Source organism: Vombatus ursinus, unplaced genomic scaffold (genome assembly GCF_900497805.2).
Source record: "Vombatus ursinus unplaced genomic scaffold, bare-nosed wombat genome assembly UNPS02015255.1, whole genome shotgun sequence".
NCBI classification, from domain to species: Eukaryota; Metazoa; Chordata; class Mammalia; order Diprotodontia; family Vombatidae; genus Vombatus; species Vombatus ursinus.
In genome coordinates this window covers 9,277,505-9,293,485 of record NW_020955033.1, presented here as the reverse complement: position 1 = coordinate 9,293,485, position 15,981 = coordinate 9,277,505, and the positions used below count along the sequence as shown (strand labels likewise).

General features: G+C 39.4%; 1 protein-coding gene across 3 annotated transcripts in view; it reads left to right on the top strand.

Moving 5' to 3' along the window:
• Positions 1 to 15,981, top strand: part of LOC114031713 (microtubule-associated protein RP/EB family member 2) — a 193,017-nt gene that overhangs the window by 148,593 nt on the left and 28,443 nt on the right. For all 3 annotated transcript variants that reach the window (XM_027846871.1, XM_027846870.1, XM_027846869.1), the window contains 2 exons: positions 3,030 to 3,175; positions 5,923 to 6,136. In XM_027846871.1, coding sequence (XP_027702672.1) covers positions 3,030 to 3,175; positions 5,923 to 6,136 — 360 coding nt within the window. The remainder of the gene's footprint in view (positions 1 to 3,029; positions 3,176 to 5,922; positions 6,137 to 15,981) is intronic.

Sequence of the window (15,981 nt, the reverse complement as noted above, 5' to 3'; positions counted from 1 at the left end):
TTTATAAATGACTGAATGATTCTACCCATAGAATACTGATTAATGGATTAGATCATTCTAAAAAGAAGTCTCAAGGGTGTCCGTTAGACTGTGAGCTCCTTGACAGCAGGGCCTTTCTTTGTGTCCCCAGCACTTAGAACAATTTCTCCCATATAGTATTGTTGTTGTTTAGTAGTTTTTCAGTTGTGTCCGACTCTTTGTGACCCCATTTAGAGTTTTCTTGGCAAAGATTCTGGAGTGGTTTGCCACACTTCCTTCTCCAGCTCATTTTATAGATAAGGAAATTGAGGCAAACAGGGTTAAGTGACTTGTTCAGGATTACGCAGCTAGTGTCTAAGGCTGGATTTGAGCTCAGGAAGATGAGTCTTCCTGATTCCAAGCCCAGTGCTCTATCCACTGCTCCACCTAGCTGCCCCCTGGCATATAGTAGGTACTTAATAAATAGTTGTTTACCAACTATTTGTTGACTATGCTTCGAATTCTATCCTTTTTTCAAAAATTTTTGTCAGTGACTTGGATGAGGTTCTAGATTACATCCTTAACAAATTAGCAGATTATCTAGGCTAACTAATAATTACAGAAATAGGTTCCAAATAATAGACTTAAGCTAATACAACTAATTTTGATAAAGATAAATGTAAGGTCCTATACTTAGGTTAGAAAAATCAACACAATTCAGGATGAGTTAAATGTGACAACAGAGTTTATATTTTAAAAAAAAAAATTGAAGAATTTCCCCTGAATTCCCTGAACTTGGCATGCCATCTCACATTCCCATGCATTCTCTCAAGCCATCTCCCATGCCTGGAATGCATCCCTCCTCATCTGCCTTTCTGATGCCTTATCTTCTTTCAAAGTTCAGGTGCCACTGGGAAGTGAAGTCTTCTTTGCCCTACATCATTTTCTACCTTGTGCCCCAGTGTGTGTATTTTTCACTCCCTTCTCTTAGACCTGGAGAAACTTCCACCGACACCCCACTGTTCTTCTTGGTGAGTGCCTCTCCTGGATCACTATTTCAGGAAAGGCCCAGCCATGCTTCATTCACCATGTGTGCCCTAAACCAAATCCCAAAGGTGCCCCTTGGATATGGAGTGACCTGGGGGCTTGCTCAGACGCATGAGACCTCCCTAGAATCAAAACAGCCCAAACAACCCCTGCCTTTACCAGATTTGCCGTCATCCCCAGGACAAGGCAACAGCTGAGCTAGGGCCTAGGTATGGTGCAGGGAGAAAGGAGGTATACTTTGTGAAGGCATGGTGCTGTCATCTCACTGTCAGGCACCCCAGGTTTTTAAAAATGCCTTAAAGGGATATATAGACATACACATGCATATCTACATATACCTACATATATGTAGACATACATGTGTGTATACACACACACAGGTTTCAAAAAGTAATTTTTATACTGCCAGTTATCAAAAAGTCTACTCTTTTTGACCTACAGAGTCCTAGGCTGTTAGGAAAGTCATAGCACAAAAATAGATGAAATTATAAGTTTTAAGCATCCAGGTTAATGGCTACCAAAAAGAGAGTAACAGTACAGAAGACAGGGAAGGGCACTGTGGTCCCCCAAAATTCATGATGCCTTCTTTGCCACCCCTAGTAGAATGTTCTCAAAAACACTCCCTGTCTCTCACCTGTCCTGCATTACCTAATCCCCTAAGGTCTAGTCATTGGCTAGAGGAGGAACACACCAGAGCAAGGTGGAGATAATCATTCAGCCTCAGGTACTTTTACTAGTTATGTGACTGAGCAAGATACTTAACTGCTTTGAGCCTCAGTTTTCTCCTTTGTGAAATGGGGATGATAATACATCTACTCCTTACCTTTTAGTTTTGTTGCCAAGAAAGCACTTTGCAAACCTTAACGTGGTCTCCAGATGTGAGCAGATGTTACTATTATCTCTTCTCTCACTCCATGAACTTGTCTTGCTTCCTGCACAAGCATTTCCTATTTTCAGCTGACCAAGGACTGTTGTCATCATAGCCCTTCTTCACTGATTTTATGTACTGAGGCCATCAATGAAGCATACGACATCAGTATGGCAAAACAGACAAAGAAATCCATTCTTGATCATTGTCTGTCTCAAAAACATTTACTGCACAGACTAAAAGCAGAAAGGGAAGAAAAAGAAACTGAATCATTGAAACTAGGCAGTTTTTCCAAGAAAAAATCCTTATATCCTGAGTCCTTTTCAGAAAAACAAACAAAACCAAGCAAAACAACCCATTTTGTAATAGCTTACAAGCATATAAGGCATTTACTGTTTCAAAGTAACTTATTACCTACATTATCTCATTTGTTTTCTTGATAATTTCACTAAAGTAGGTAACGCGCAGATATGATTATCCCCATTTTACAGGTGAGGAGACTGAGTCCCAGAGAGTTTAACACCTGTGAAAAATCACTTGGCCAGTAGCCCTGGGGAATAGTATACTTACTGCATCTTAGCCAGTTTTAGTTTTGTTTTTTCCTACTACATATGCCTGTCTTTCAGCAATTCAGGGCTCGAACAAACTAACTAAAAAAATGAAAATAAGTATGGCCATTTGCTGGAGGTTGGGATTAGGGATACGACCAGGGCCAGCATGAAGGAATTGAACTTGTAGCTATTGATATTCTAGCTACCAGTAAGCTCTTTTAGTTCAGGAAGTTAAGATAATGAGGCATTAATTTCATTGCCATGCAAAAAAAAGCCTTCTCATCATCTGTTCTAGAGTACTCCTCTCCCAGATGTTGACAAAATGATAATACAGCAGTTGGAGATGGAAAAGTGACTCCCACTCTTTCCATCATAATCATTTCTTTTACCAATCTACAGCAATCCTTGGTGCATCCAGACCCAGTGGAGAGGAGAGAACCATGTAAGTGCCATGGTGGCATTTAACACATTGGAATGAGATGTTCCTTGCTGTGGATTCTAAGTGGCTCTTAAATGTGATGACTTTTCTTCTTGATAATACATGTCACTTTGTCACCTCTCTGTGCATCAAGATTAATTCCAGTACTTTCTTCCTCTCATTTCAGGAGCGGCCTATTGCCAGTTCATGGACATGCTATTCCCAGGCTGTATTAGTTTGAAGAAAGTAAAATTTCAAGCAAAGTTGGAGCATGAATATATTCACAACTTTAAACTTCTGCAAGCATCATTTAAAAGAATGAATGTTGATAAGGTAGGGGACTGAATTGCACTTAATAAACTATGTCATTTGACCTTAATGTGGTCTTATAGATTATTTCATAGAGGAAATACAGGAGTCAGCCTTTAGCTGAAAAGTCAAAAGTATAAATACTAAGGTCCATACATGACATTTAAAAATTAGCTCAGCCCCCACAGCGGTTGCACATCAGTTTTTTTAAAAGTCAATAGTAGCCATCTGGCTTTATTTTTTAAATAGTGTTTGTGTTTAAGAAGTTTTCCTATTTTTACTATTATATAGATAGAAGCACTTAAGAGTCGTTATTAGTTATGTTGCTTTTGTTATAGAGAAGAATATCATTCTTATCATATCTTCCTAAATTAGAAAAGTTTTTCTTAAAGAAAAAAGAATAGTGAATAAGAGGAAAGAAGTAGCCTACTTTATGAGGTCATAGATTAAAAACTGGAAAAGATCTTAGTGGGTACTTGGTCCTGACTCCTTCATTTTACAGATGAGGAAACCTGCTGAGAGTTTAATTTCAAACCTAGGATAGCTTCCTCTGCACAATGCTAAACTTGTCTAGGCCCAGGAATGGCATAAGGAAGCTCTGAGAATCAAGAAAGGAGCTAGGGAGCTAAAATTGGGATAAGATTAGAGGTATGTGTATTTTATATATTTTCAAAATGAAGATAACATGGCCTCTAACAAAAGACTCATGAAAACGCTAACAAAGAAGTTTTGACACTATTTCTTAGGAACTTACTTTCCAATGATAGTAATTTCTCCTTCATGTTTTAAACCAGCAGTTCTCAAGTCATAGATCAAGGACCACTGGGGTTCCTGTAACCCTATCAAGGGGTCTGTAAGGTCAAAGCAATTTTCATGATAATACTAAGATGCTTTCGTTTCTGATATGGCAAATACCAATAGATGTAACACATAAATAAAAACTGTTTGAGGTCCTCAGTAATTTTTAAGGGTGCAGAGGAGTCCTGACACCAAAAAAATTTGAGACCCATTGCCTTCAACATTTGACCTCTTCCAGAACTATTTTCTTATTAGTGGAGTATTGGGATTTCTCTTTCTCTCTCCACTTCTCTACCTTTCTTGTTCTACTCATAGTTATTCCTCAGCCTACTATTTCTTCATTGCCATTCCTTAAAATGACTTAAAGTATCCAATCTGTTTTTACTGCATTCAGATAGTTAATAACTTTTTAATAATTAGCAGCCCTGGTTGCTTAATTTTTCTTCATCCTATGATGCACTTTTCTGAACTTGGTTAATGTATTTGCAGAAAAGAAAGAATGTCATATATTTTCATAGGTAGAGGTATGGAACCAACTGCCTCTCATAATGATAGTTAGATTACTCCATTATTATCTGCCTTTGTGCCATCCTACGTACTGATACCAAATTTATCTTCCTAAAAGCACTCTACAGATCTTGTCATACGAACCCAATTTTCTGACTTCCAATGGCTCCTTATGTGAAATTCAAAAATTGTTTTCTTCAGGTTATTGTATTAAACTTTAAGTACAAAATCATCATCATCTACAAAGATTTATTAATGCCTACTGCCAAGTTAATTAAAACAGATATTAATAATTCTTGTATTTTAAGTATGGTAACTTCAGAAAAAGTAAGAATGTTTTTTTTTTTATTTTTGTTTTTGTTACCTGTGAATAGAAAGAGGTTTCATGAAGAGGGTGAAGTCCCCTCCAATTATCGGTCTGTCTTATTTGACTTAATTTGGTTTTCATTGAATCTTTGTGAAGAACATTCTTAAAAAAATCATGGCACATAGTTTAGTTTAACAGGATAACTGCGAAGCAGCGTGCTATAGTGGAGAGAGCACTGGATTTGGCAGCATGGCCTAGGTTTTGTCACTGATGTGTTAAAAGGCTTGCTCTACCTTTATGGATCCAAGATGAGATTCTGCAGGTATATCGTTTATAAACACAGCAGCTGCTGACATTGCAGATTCTCACAGTAGGGTCAGTTTACACTGCCTCAGTTCACATTTTCAAACAATGTTGCTCACTTGACAGAAGACGAGCACCACACATGTAGTCCGGTTCTCACACACAAATTATGACTCTGTCGTGCCTCTCCCTCCCCATCAATCCAATATGTAATTTTTGTGTAATATTTGATGTGAAGCATTATCTTGGTCACAGGGAAGTTCCAAATCGTCTTCAGAGGTATGGGGAGTCCTTTGCTGCCTGCCCACTAAGCATGTGTGTGCTGATTAGAACCAGGTAATTTCTGAGCAGTTCAGAGACCTCATACGAGACCTCTAGGAGGAATGTTGACTGTCAGTTCAGATAATGAACAGGAGGAAAGCCCTGACTGAGTCTCACATATTGATTCTTCTCTTGAGTATGATTCTTTGCTGGCCATGTTCTTGAAATCACTTTATCCCTGCACAGTTGTTCAGGGAATTATAAAACAGACTCTGGGTTTGCTTGGCAGTATTCGCTATTCCAGAAATGACATTTTAGTTTGGTTCTTCTTCTAGAGAGTAGTTAAAAACCACTGATGCTAGAATAGATTTGTTCAAAGACAAGAACCCGAGGGAGAGAAAAACAGTAGTCACAAATTACAAACAAGGCAAGGCAACAAGCATTTATTAAGTGCTTACTATTTGCCAGGCACTGTGCTGAATGCTAGGAATACAAAAAAAAAAAAGAAGCAAAAGACAGTCCCTGCCCTCAGAGAGCCTACAGTCTAATGGGGGAGACAAGAAGTCAACAAACATGATTTGATTTTATTTGGCAGGTCATTCCAGTGGAGAAGCTAGTGAAAGGACGCTTTCAGGACAACTTGGATTTCATCCAGTGGTTTAAGAAGTTCTATGATGCGAACTATGATGGGAAGGAGTATGACCCCGTGGAAGCTCGGCAAGGCCAGGATGCAATTCCCCCACCAGATCCTGGTGAACAGATCTTCAACTTACCCAAGAAATCTCACCATGCAAACTCACCTACGGCAGGTACTATCAAAGCAAAAGGATTTCAGTCTTTTCGTTCTAGAGACCGTTGTCATTTAGCTTGGTTCTCTCTAGCAGTGATCTTTAAGTTCCTTTGGGCTAGGTTTTATTATCATTTATTTTGATCTATCACATTTATCTCAGAGCAGTGGGAAGTCTTCCACAAATCTCATATTTGGAATAAATGTAATAGGGATAGCAGCTGGTCCTGTGATTTCATTAGTTTAGAGATCTCCCAGATGAGGAAACTCCCTGTATCAGCGCAGGTCAATCAGTAAACACTTATTAAGCATTTATCCACATTAAGCCACTGTGCTAAGTGATAGGGATACAAAAAGAAGCAGAAGTCAGCCCCTGCCCTCAAGGAGCTCATGGTCTAATGGGGGAGAAAACATAGGAAATAATTAGAAGTGGGAAAGCACCTGGAATTGAGGGCTTAGGGAAGATTTCCTGTCGGAGGTGGGATATCAGTTGGGACTTAAAGGTACCCAGGGAGGTCACTTGTTGGAGCAGAGAAGGAAGAGTGTTCCAGGAATGGAAGACATCCAGAAAAAATCTCTGAAACCAAGGGAAGGAGTTTGTTGTCCGTGGAACAATCGGGAGGCCAGTGTTACTGGATCGAAGAGTACATATGGGGATGTAAGAATACTGGAAAGTAGGAGGGGGCTGGATTATGAAGGGCTTTGAATGCTAAGCAGATTTTGTATTTGATCCTGGAGGCAACCTGTAGTCAGATGGAGGTGCCTGGAGTCCTGGGAATAAGTAGGCTGCTCAGGGTCACACAGAGCATGTGTCAGAAGCAGGACTTGAACATAGGCCTTCCCAAATCTTCAGACAGCTTTCTGTCTACCACACCACCACCTCTGTTTTCAATATGGAAGGTAAAGTTGTTTAACTTTTTGTTTTGTTGAACCTGAATGATAAAAGAATGCTCAACACATAAACAAATGGGTAGGATTTTTCCTTCCTAATTGATTTTTCTAGAATTTTAGGTAATTAGTTTAGAAGATCATAGATGTACAAATGGAAGAGCCTTCATAGGCCAGCTTATTTTACCTCCTTATTTTACAGGTGAGAAAACCAAGGTTTTCCTATCACTCCTTTTTTTTCAGCAACTCATTTCATAGGAGTCTCAGCAGAAGGAAAGATCACTTCTGCTGGGGAAGGAGGAAAGAATCAGCAAAGGCATTATTGAAAAGGTGATATTTCGCCTAAGTCTTAAAGACTGAGTAGAATTTTTAAAAGTTGAGAAGGGTCAGGGTCAGCAGTGTTGACTTAGATAATAGCGAGAGCTCATAGTCAGGAACATTCAGAAAGCATTTGGAAATAGCAAAGTACCGTTCTTCAAGAATATATCCCATTGGGGCAGTTAGGTGGCACAGTGGATAGAGCTCCAGCCTTGGAGTCAAGAGGATCTGAGTTCAAATGTGGCCTCAGACACTTGACACTTACTAGCTGTGTGACCCTGGTTAAGTCACTTAACCCCGATTGCCTCACCAAAACCCTAATGAAGAACATATTCCTTGGCTTTAGTGAACAACAAGGGGGAAAGTGCTGGAACTGGAGTCAGGGAATGTGAGTTCAAATCCTAGCTCTTTCACTTTGTGCCATGTGAATTTGGACAAGTTACTTATTACCTCTGGGCCTCAGTTTCCTCATTGGTAAGAGGGAGTTTGGACTAAATCCCCTCTAAGGTCCCTCCTGGAAGCTGTCAGTCTGTGGTCCTATATTAGTCCATGTACCAAAGCTTATGTACTTCCTTCCTCAGAGTTCTTTTACTCCTTCTAATCACTGATTCTAATACCCTTGGCTGTCTAATTGGGCAAGTCACAACAAATTAGAAATAGCAAATTATAAAAAGGTCAGAGGTATGGCTACAGGAGCATGAAATGTGGCTGTTGACTGCTTGACATCAAGCAAGGAGATGGGAGAGGGACAAATAGCCCCCTTTATGTTAGTGATCCCTGAGCGCATTGCTGCATTGCATCAAAATATAACAGTTTATATTCGTGATGAAAAATCCTAAGTTGTTAAAAAATGTTCAAATTATGTTGGCTGTAGTCTGTTTAAGAAGACAGAAAAAGTTTTAGAAAGTTTTATTTTTACATTTTAGAAATTTTCCATTTCAAATGGTTAAAATTTTTTAGACACTTAAATGTTTAAATGGATGAGTTACTTAGAAAATTATCTCATATTGAACACATCATTTTCCAGCAATACTGGGTAAATGCGGTCACTTAAATCTGTTGTTTGTCATCCCCACTAAACGTAGGTAGTAATACTGAAGGGTCCTGTGATATAGAGGAAGAGTCCTCTGTGTACACTCAAATCCTCACTTTGCTACTTCCTACCTGTGTGACTTTGGTCAAATCTTTTTAGATGAGTCTCAGTTTCCTCATCTGTAAAATGCTGGCATTGGAGCAGGTGATCTCTAAGGTCCCTTGGGGCTCCATATCCTATTATTTAAGGAATACATTAGTTAATTCTGACTTATAACCTTCACTGGAAGAGGTGTCTGGGTCTTAAAGGAGAACATAGGATTTGAAAAGGCTGAGATGTAGGAGAGGGCATCCCTGATCTAGGGGAAAGCAGGTGCAGCAGAGTGTAGGAGGAGTATGGGAATTGGGCAGTCTGGTTGCTCTAGAGCTGGGGCTATGTGGAGTCTGTGCGTGGATGCAAGCTGTGAGACACATAACTTAAAATAGTAGATGATCCCTTGAAGCATTTCTGTTTAGCTTTGAAATATATTATGTGCCTTAGTTATAATCTGGGCGGTTAGGTGGAACAGTGGATAGAGCACCAGGCCTGGAGTCAGGAAGACCTGAGTTCAAATCTGGCCTGAGACACTTACTAATTATGTGACCCTGGACAAGTCACTTACCCCTGTTTGCCTCAGTTTTCTCATCTGTAAAATGAGCTGGAGAAGGAAATGACAAACCACTCCAATCTCTTTGCCACGAAAACCTCAAATGGGGTCACTACGAGTTGGATACAACTGAAAATGACTGAACAACAAGAAGTTACAGTCTGTTTGCCTGCCTTATATGTACTCTGCTTAAGGTGAATATTGAAATGTGTTTACCTTCTTTGAGCCAACATACACTGATAGCCTCAGGAGGCAGGCCAGTAGCATCCTGTAAGGGGAAGTAGACCTGCAACAAGAAGTTACTGCAAATAAGATAATCCATAAATGTGTGAATAATTAAGAGTGGACTCTTCTGGGCACTGCAGCAAAATGTGCTTTTGCTTCCTGTGTTCACCACAGAAGCCTTTTGTGTATGTAAAATGTCTGTGCTACCCACCTTATTCATTCCAAGGGAAGATTCCAAATTTCTCTAGCTGTCCAGTATGTTGAGATTATTATCTCCTTCAGTGCTGGTGAGAGACAATGTTGCATAGCGGATAGAGAGAAAGACCTGGGTATAAGCCCTTCCTGTGCCAGAGGCTGTGCTGGCTGCAAAGCCCTGAGCAAGGTACTTAACCACCTCTCCGAGCCCCAGCCAACCTTTTGAGACTCTAAGGACGAGAGCAGGTGGGTATCTATCTGCCTTAGGAACAGAAGTTCCTCAATGGGAGTTCCCATATTACTAATGAAATCATAGGTCCTGTGCCAATGTTAAGTTCCAATGGAGATGAACAAATGACTTGGCTTCTTTGGATACTGAAACCTCTCAGCAGACATAGGATTAACCTGTGATGTAACATGGTTTGGAGTAAACAGCAGATACCAAATCAGAGTTTATGATTTCCTGGGGAATTGCATTTCATCTACAGTCGGAAGGATGGTATCTTGAAAGGGAATGTCCTTACGACTTTTGATCTGATAACCAGAGACATGTTTGTGTAATGATACGTGTCTAGTAAATGCAACAATTGCTGGAGTTATTGATGTTTCTTAAGTTGTATCAGTCTGAGCCAAAACCTCAAGTTGAGACGGTCATCACTAGAGATTAGATTTTTTTGTTGTTGTTATTTAGTTGTTTTCAGTCATATCTGACTCTTCTTGACTCCATTTGGGGTTTTCTTGGCAAAGCTACTGGAGTGGTTTTCCAATTTCCTTCTCCAGCTCATTTTACAGAGAAGGAAACTGAGGCAAACAGGGGTAAGTGATTTGCCTGGAGTCACAAAGCTAGTAAGTGTCTGAGGCTAGATTTGTACTCAGGAAGATAAGTCTTCCTGACTCTAGGCCTGGCACAGAACAATTATAAACTTATAAGAAAATTCAAATCTATGGTTCTGACAGAAGCAAAATAAAATATATAAAGTTATGTTATACTCACATAGAGAAAGTACAGTAGTTGTTACAGAAACTGGTACCTAAGCTTTTTTTATCTTTCCTTTTGGAGTTTCTTTATTTCAGCTTCAATATTTGATTGTTTCTAAAGCCAAAAAATAAATAAATAAAGGAGAAAAATCTGATGATTATGTTATAATGAAACATTAGTGATGTCATAACTAAATCTGATAGATGGTGATGTGGATGAATGTTGATGGTAATTGTCAGATGAGGAACTGGATATGTTCTCTATGCAAAGTTTATTTTCTCCAACCCTCCGAGTAGAACTTTAGAGATGAGATTTGAGCATATTCAGGAAGCAAATAATATTTGATAAAGGGATTAGTTGTGGTTCAGTGGATACTTTTTTCTTCCTGTCAAGTATCAGATACTCACCACTAAGCTAACAAGGAAAATGGCTGCATAAGATTTCAGCTAATGCTACTGCTTGCCAGCATTCTGAAGCTACGGTGGACTGCTTGGCTAATTGGGAGTCAAGGGAGAGAGGGGCAAATGGACTCTCTATAGGGATCTCATGACCTCAGCTGAAGAATCTTTCCCAGGCAGATATGGAATTTCTTCAGTTCTCTAACAGCTTTGGTATCACCAAGGCAAATCTGTCCCATAGAAGACAATTAATAGTATTACTTGCTGCTTAAAATATTTGCATTTCTTGAGAGCAAATAAAAGTATTTGGCTATATAGTTTTCTTCTAAAAAATGTGAACAGTACTTATTGAAAGCTCTGATGTTGACAACCCTACAAAGGTTAGGTCTTCTATTTTTTGTACATATTGCTTTTAGCACTGGCCTCTAATGTAATTTTTTTCTTCATAAAGCCATTTTAAAGAAAAAAACCTCAAAACTGAAGAGTATAGAAATAAAATCAAAGTGCAACATCTTACTGACTCCTAGCAACACAAAATCAGTTCTGTTCTTTCTTTGCTCTCATTGAATGGTTGGAATTTGTGGGTTGTCAGGTACCAAGAGAAAACTGTTTGATGTGTGTGGACAAGGAGGGAGTTGAACCTTATTGCTCTGGTTTGAAAAGAGAGTTCTTTTGGAATGCCTTTCATTTTTTCTGAGACACTAAAATAAATAATGGTGAGTTCAATACACATATGATATGCTTTCTTCTGTGGAATTCAAAGACATTTCCCCCCCATTAATAGACGAAGAAGCTGAGACACAGAAAAGGTAAGCTGTGTGAGTGCCTTAGGCCATGCAATTAATTAGTAGCAGAGACATGTCTAAAACCCAGATCTCTTGTTTCCTAGATGGGTAGGTGAAGCCACTACCTTCTGATTGTGTCTTTCCATTCAAACTCTTGTCTTCATGACTTCAGGATCAAAAACCAAGCTCTCAGCCAAATAGCCAAGTAGATATTTTTTGCGTTCCAAATTCTACTTACCAAAAAACTTGAGCATAGTTAAGTTGCCACAGGCGGTACTCCTGTAGCATATGCACCTGGGAAGGAAGTCATCCTACTTAGTACCAGCTACCTCCTTTCCTCAAAAGCTTCCAGTGCAAGTCACAAAGATGCAGGTGTCCAATATGTTTGTATTGATGTTGATCAGTTCTATGGCCAGCTCCTTGAATGTTGTTGGACAAGTTTGCCCTCACTCACCACCTCAGTATTAGCCTGGCTTCCTGCCAAAGCATGGGTACCTGATGTGAAACCTTGCACCAGGCCCACAGGAGAAGGGACTTTGTACCAGTTTGTTCTGTGGAATGGTACAGAATGTCCATGGACTTGGTATCCTTTATTCTGGGTGCCTTTATGTGTCACCTGATGTGTTCAAGGGTATATCTAAGAACAGAAAACAATTTAGTCTCTGCTGCTTCAGAGCCTCTTCAGAAGCATTTTTTCCAGGCTGATGCATTGCTGAATGATTATTAACGTGTCCGTGTAGGTCAAGAAAAGTAGGGCTCTAAAGCCGAGGCATAAAGAGTTTCTGGGGACTAATCATCTTTCCTCCTAATGTCTTACACCAAAGCTAAGAAAGTTGACAAGACAGACATATATACTAGCTTAAGAGAGACTAAATTTTCATTTTATTTTTTAAGCCCCAGTTCTTCAGATTATGGTCCTTTCGATCAATGACCCTCAATTTTAAGAAAGCTTCATTTTGGGGGAGCAAATTAGCCTATGGCCATTTGATTCTCCATGGTGCTGATGAGTTTGGGAGTGTTGTTTAGGCCCTGTCCTGTGGGTATAGACTGTAAACCCAGCCAGTCATCTGACAAATGTATGCCACTAGTCATAAGAGAGTCTGAGTGAACTACTTCAGAGGAAAAACTCAAAATGCATTCTCTACAGACTGCTGGTGGGCAGGGCCATCTTTGTACCTGAAGGACAAAGCATTCAGGAGATTTAAAAATTATCACCATTTTAGGTTTCAGGGGCCTTTTTTCTCCCCCCTTCACTGAGGCTTGATGCCAGCAGTGCGATGACGCCCATGGAAGGCGTTGTCACAGCAACATCCATGTGTCTAGTTCCTTTTCAATCTGTCAGCTCCATGCTGCTCACTCAGCCCTTTCAACTGCTCCGCTTAGAGCTACTGCATTTCCCTGATGCCGGAGTAAATAGGCTACAGACCAAAGGATTGCTGCCATGCCCACCTGAGGGCTGGGTCCTCTGGGGCACTTCTTTGCCATTTCTGTTACTCTGTGAAAAAAAAATATCATAAAGGAATTGAAATCAGAAGGTCATAAGGTTTAGTACCTAATGTAAGTATTTCAAAGGAAATGTAGTGTTCTGCTAAGAGATGAGAGACATGAAAAGTTAGGATTGTAATAAAGGGATACATGACGTGTGCGAATAGATTTAAATATTTAGAATTTAAAATTATGGAGATACTTTGAGATGGGAAGAATTTTTTGTGTCTTTTCTTTTTGAAGTGTTCTCTGAAATGAGGGTGACTCAAGCTGGGCCTGGAAAATACCGGAGGATCACATGATGGCTAAAAATAAACACATCATCTACAGCAGGGAAAATAACCAGGGCAGAATTAACTTGGTATGGGAATGTTAACATAAAATGGAAATGCAGCCCCAAGTCTCTCTCATGGAATAAAAAGATGGGTATAATCATCTCCCATTAGAAGCAAAGAAGACACAGGCATCCCTTACTATATAGAGAGGAATAATCCACATGGTGGAATGAGATTAGGTATGCCCATTCCCAAATGAATGATGGCACTCCTCCACTAACAAAGCCATTCACTGCAGCACCTCATGACCTTTCACAAATTAACCAGAAAAGATTGAAATCTGACCAACTGAAAATTGCTCTCACTGAATTGTTTCCTACAATTGCCATTCATCACAGTATAGAGATATTTCTTTGACTTATGGTAGTTACATATGTATGTGTGTATATATACATACATGTATATACACATATGTGAGGGTATAGCATAAGATGATAGGAACATATGCACTCCCATTTAGGAAATTTTTCGAGGGTAACAGCAAGGTAGTTGGGACATTGGATTTGGAGCAGAAGTCCTAGGTTTGAATCATAACTCTGCTCCTTACTATGTGTGAGGTCTTGGACAATTCACTTCTCTCTGGGCCTTGGTTTCCCCTATAATATAATGGGACTATTTTCAATAGAGAATTATGGAATGTTGACACAACAGCATTCCAGTGCATTCATATGATATGATCTCTTTGGCCATTCCCCAATCGAGGACTACCCCTTTGGTTTCCAGTTCTCTCCTACAACAAAAAGCGCTACTATTAATATTTTTGTATAAATAGGTCTTTTTTCCTCGTTCTTTGGTTTCTTTGTGGAATATGCCTAATGATAGTATCACTGTATCCAAAAGTATGCAGCTTAATAACTTTGGAGTATAGGTTAAAGTCACCCATTTTTTAGTCAATTGTTATTATTCCCTAGGAGAAATATAAGGTGATTTTGAGGGGCCATAAAAACTCTAGCTGAGGAACTCTGACCAACTATTTGATTCTGATAAAGAGTTGTTTGCTGGTGGTGTCCTCAAATTAGTCAGAGGAACCCCAACCCAAAGGGAGGGTGTACCATCGAAACACTAAAGGAGTCATTACTTAGCTTGTAAGAAAATAGATTAATAGGAATCAGTGTTTGGGTATTTTTAATCGACTTGATGTCTTATAATTTACAACATTATGTTCTCAGATGCTTATAATTTTATTTTCCTTTTTAGAGTCCAAGAATAGGGAGCATATATATACTTTTATATTCATAGCTATTGAATCAGATTTAAAACCTGTAAGAAGAAAATAAAAATTTCCTGAATACTGAATCCTAGTCACCACCTAGATTGAAATACTTTATGGTCTGCAGTAGTATGGAACAGAACCAAATTATTCAGGGAGTAGCTTGCTGGCTACTTCCAAGGGCTGACATCAGAAAAGGAGAACAGCTAAACTTTACCCAGCCAAAGGCTGCATGAGTAACTTTGTACAAGCCAAAAGGACCATTGTGCTTTTTCTGGATCAAATAAATGATTCTGTCGCACTATAAATTTCAGAATGAGAGATTTGATCATTTCGGCCTTTTACAAAATTCAGGTCTTCCAAGGAGTCACAAAATTTGGCTTTAGCTGTAGTCACCAATATTATTAATAAGCATATTCTTTTTTTGTATTTAAAAAATATTAGTAAAACAGACTGGCTCTTCAGATATGAGGCTTTTCTGGCCAGGCTCTCCCTCTCCTCCTTGACAACTTCAGAAAGATGCTTATGAGGTACACTATTCTAGATAGGAACAGAATGAATATGCCATTAGTAAGACAAGTTGATCTTTCCTCCCCAAGCTTACAATGGAGCTGAAAGCCAAGGGCCTTTCCAGGCTTTACTTCCTGCATCCTATGCAGCATCAACATTGTCTGCTCATTCTCTCCTACCCTTAAATAGGAAGGTTTCAGCAAGCTACTAGCAACCCTGCTTCGGGGTATTTAGCTGTGACAACTTGGCTCATTCCAGTAGCAAGCCGTAGCTCCAGAATTCAGAGCTTGTGGACAAAAACTGCCTGCCTTTCTCAGCTACAGATGGAAGATTCCCACCAAGCAGCAAAGAAACAAGGCTTTTACAGCATCACCTCTGCTGAAAGTGCCATACAGGGGTTGTTCTTAAAAAGATTTTGATTGGGAAAGAGGGCTTAAAAACTGCCGCTAGTCTATGAATCACGAGGGACAGAAAGAAAAGAGTCCCGATGCTTTAATATGGCGTTTTGTCCTGAGAGAACTGATGCAACAAACATTTATTGAATCAATTGTATGTACTTCACTGTGCTGAGCTTTGGAAGAACCACAGATATAAATGAAATCTAGTGCCTTCCTTCCCCTAAAGAAGCATGAATTGTACCACAATAGGAATGATGGAACTGGACCTAGGACTTCATTCATAGAGGGAAAATATGAAGAAAACTTTTCAAGTGAATAAACTCCTATCCATGCAAATCTCCGCAACTTAGAGTCTCAGAGATTTGCCTAGTACTGAAAAGGTGTGTCAGAGGAGGCAGAATTTGAACCCAGGTCATCTTGACTCTCATAAGAATGTAAAGTGCTGGGATATCTAAATATCTG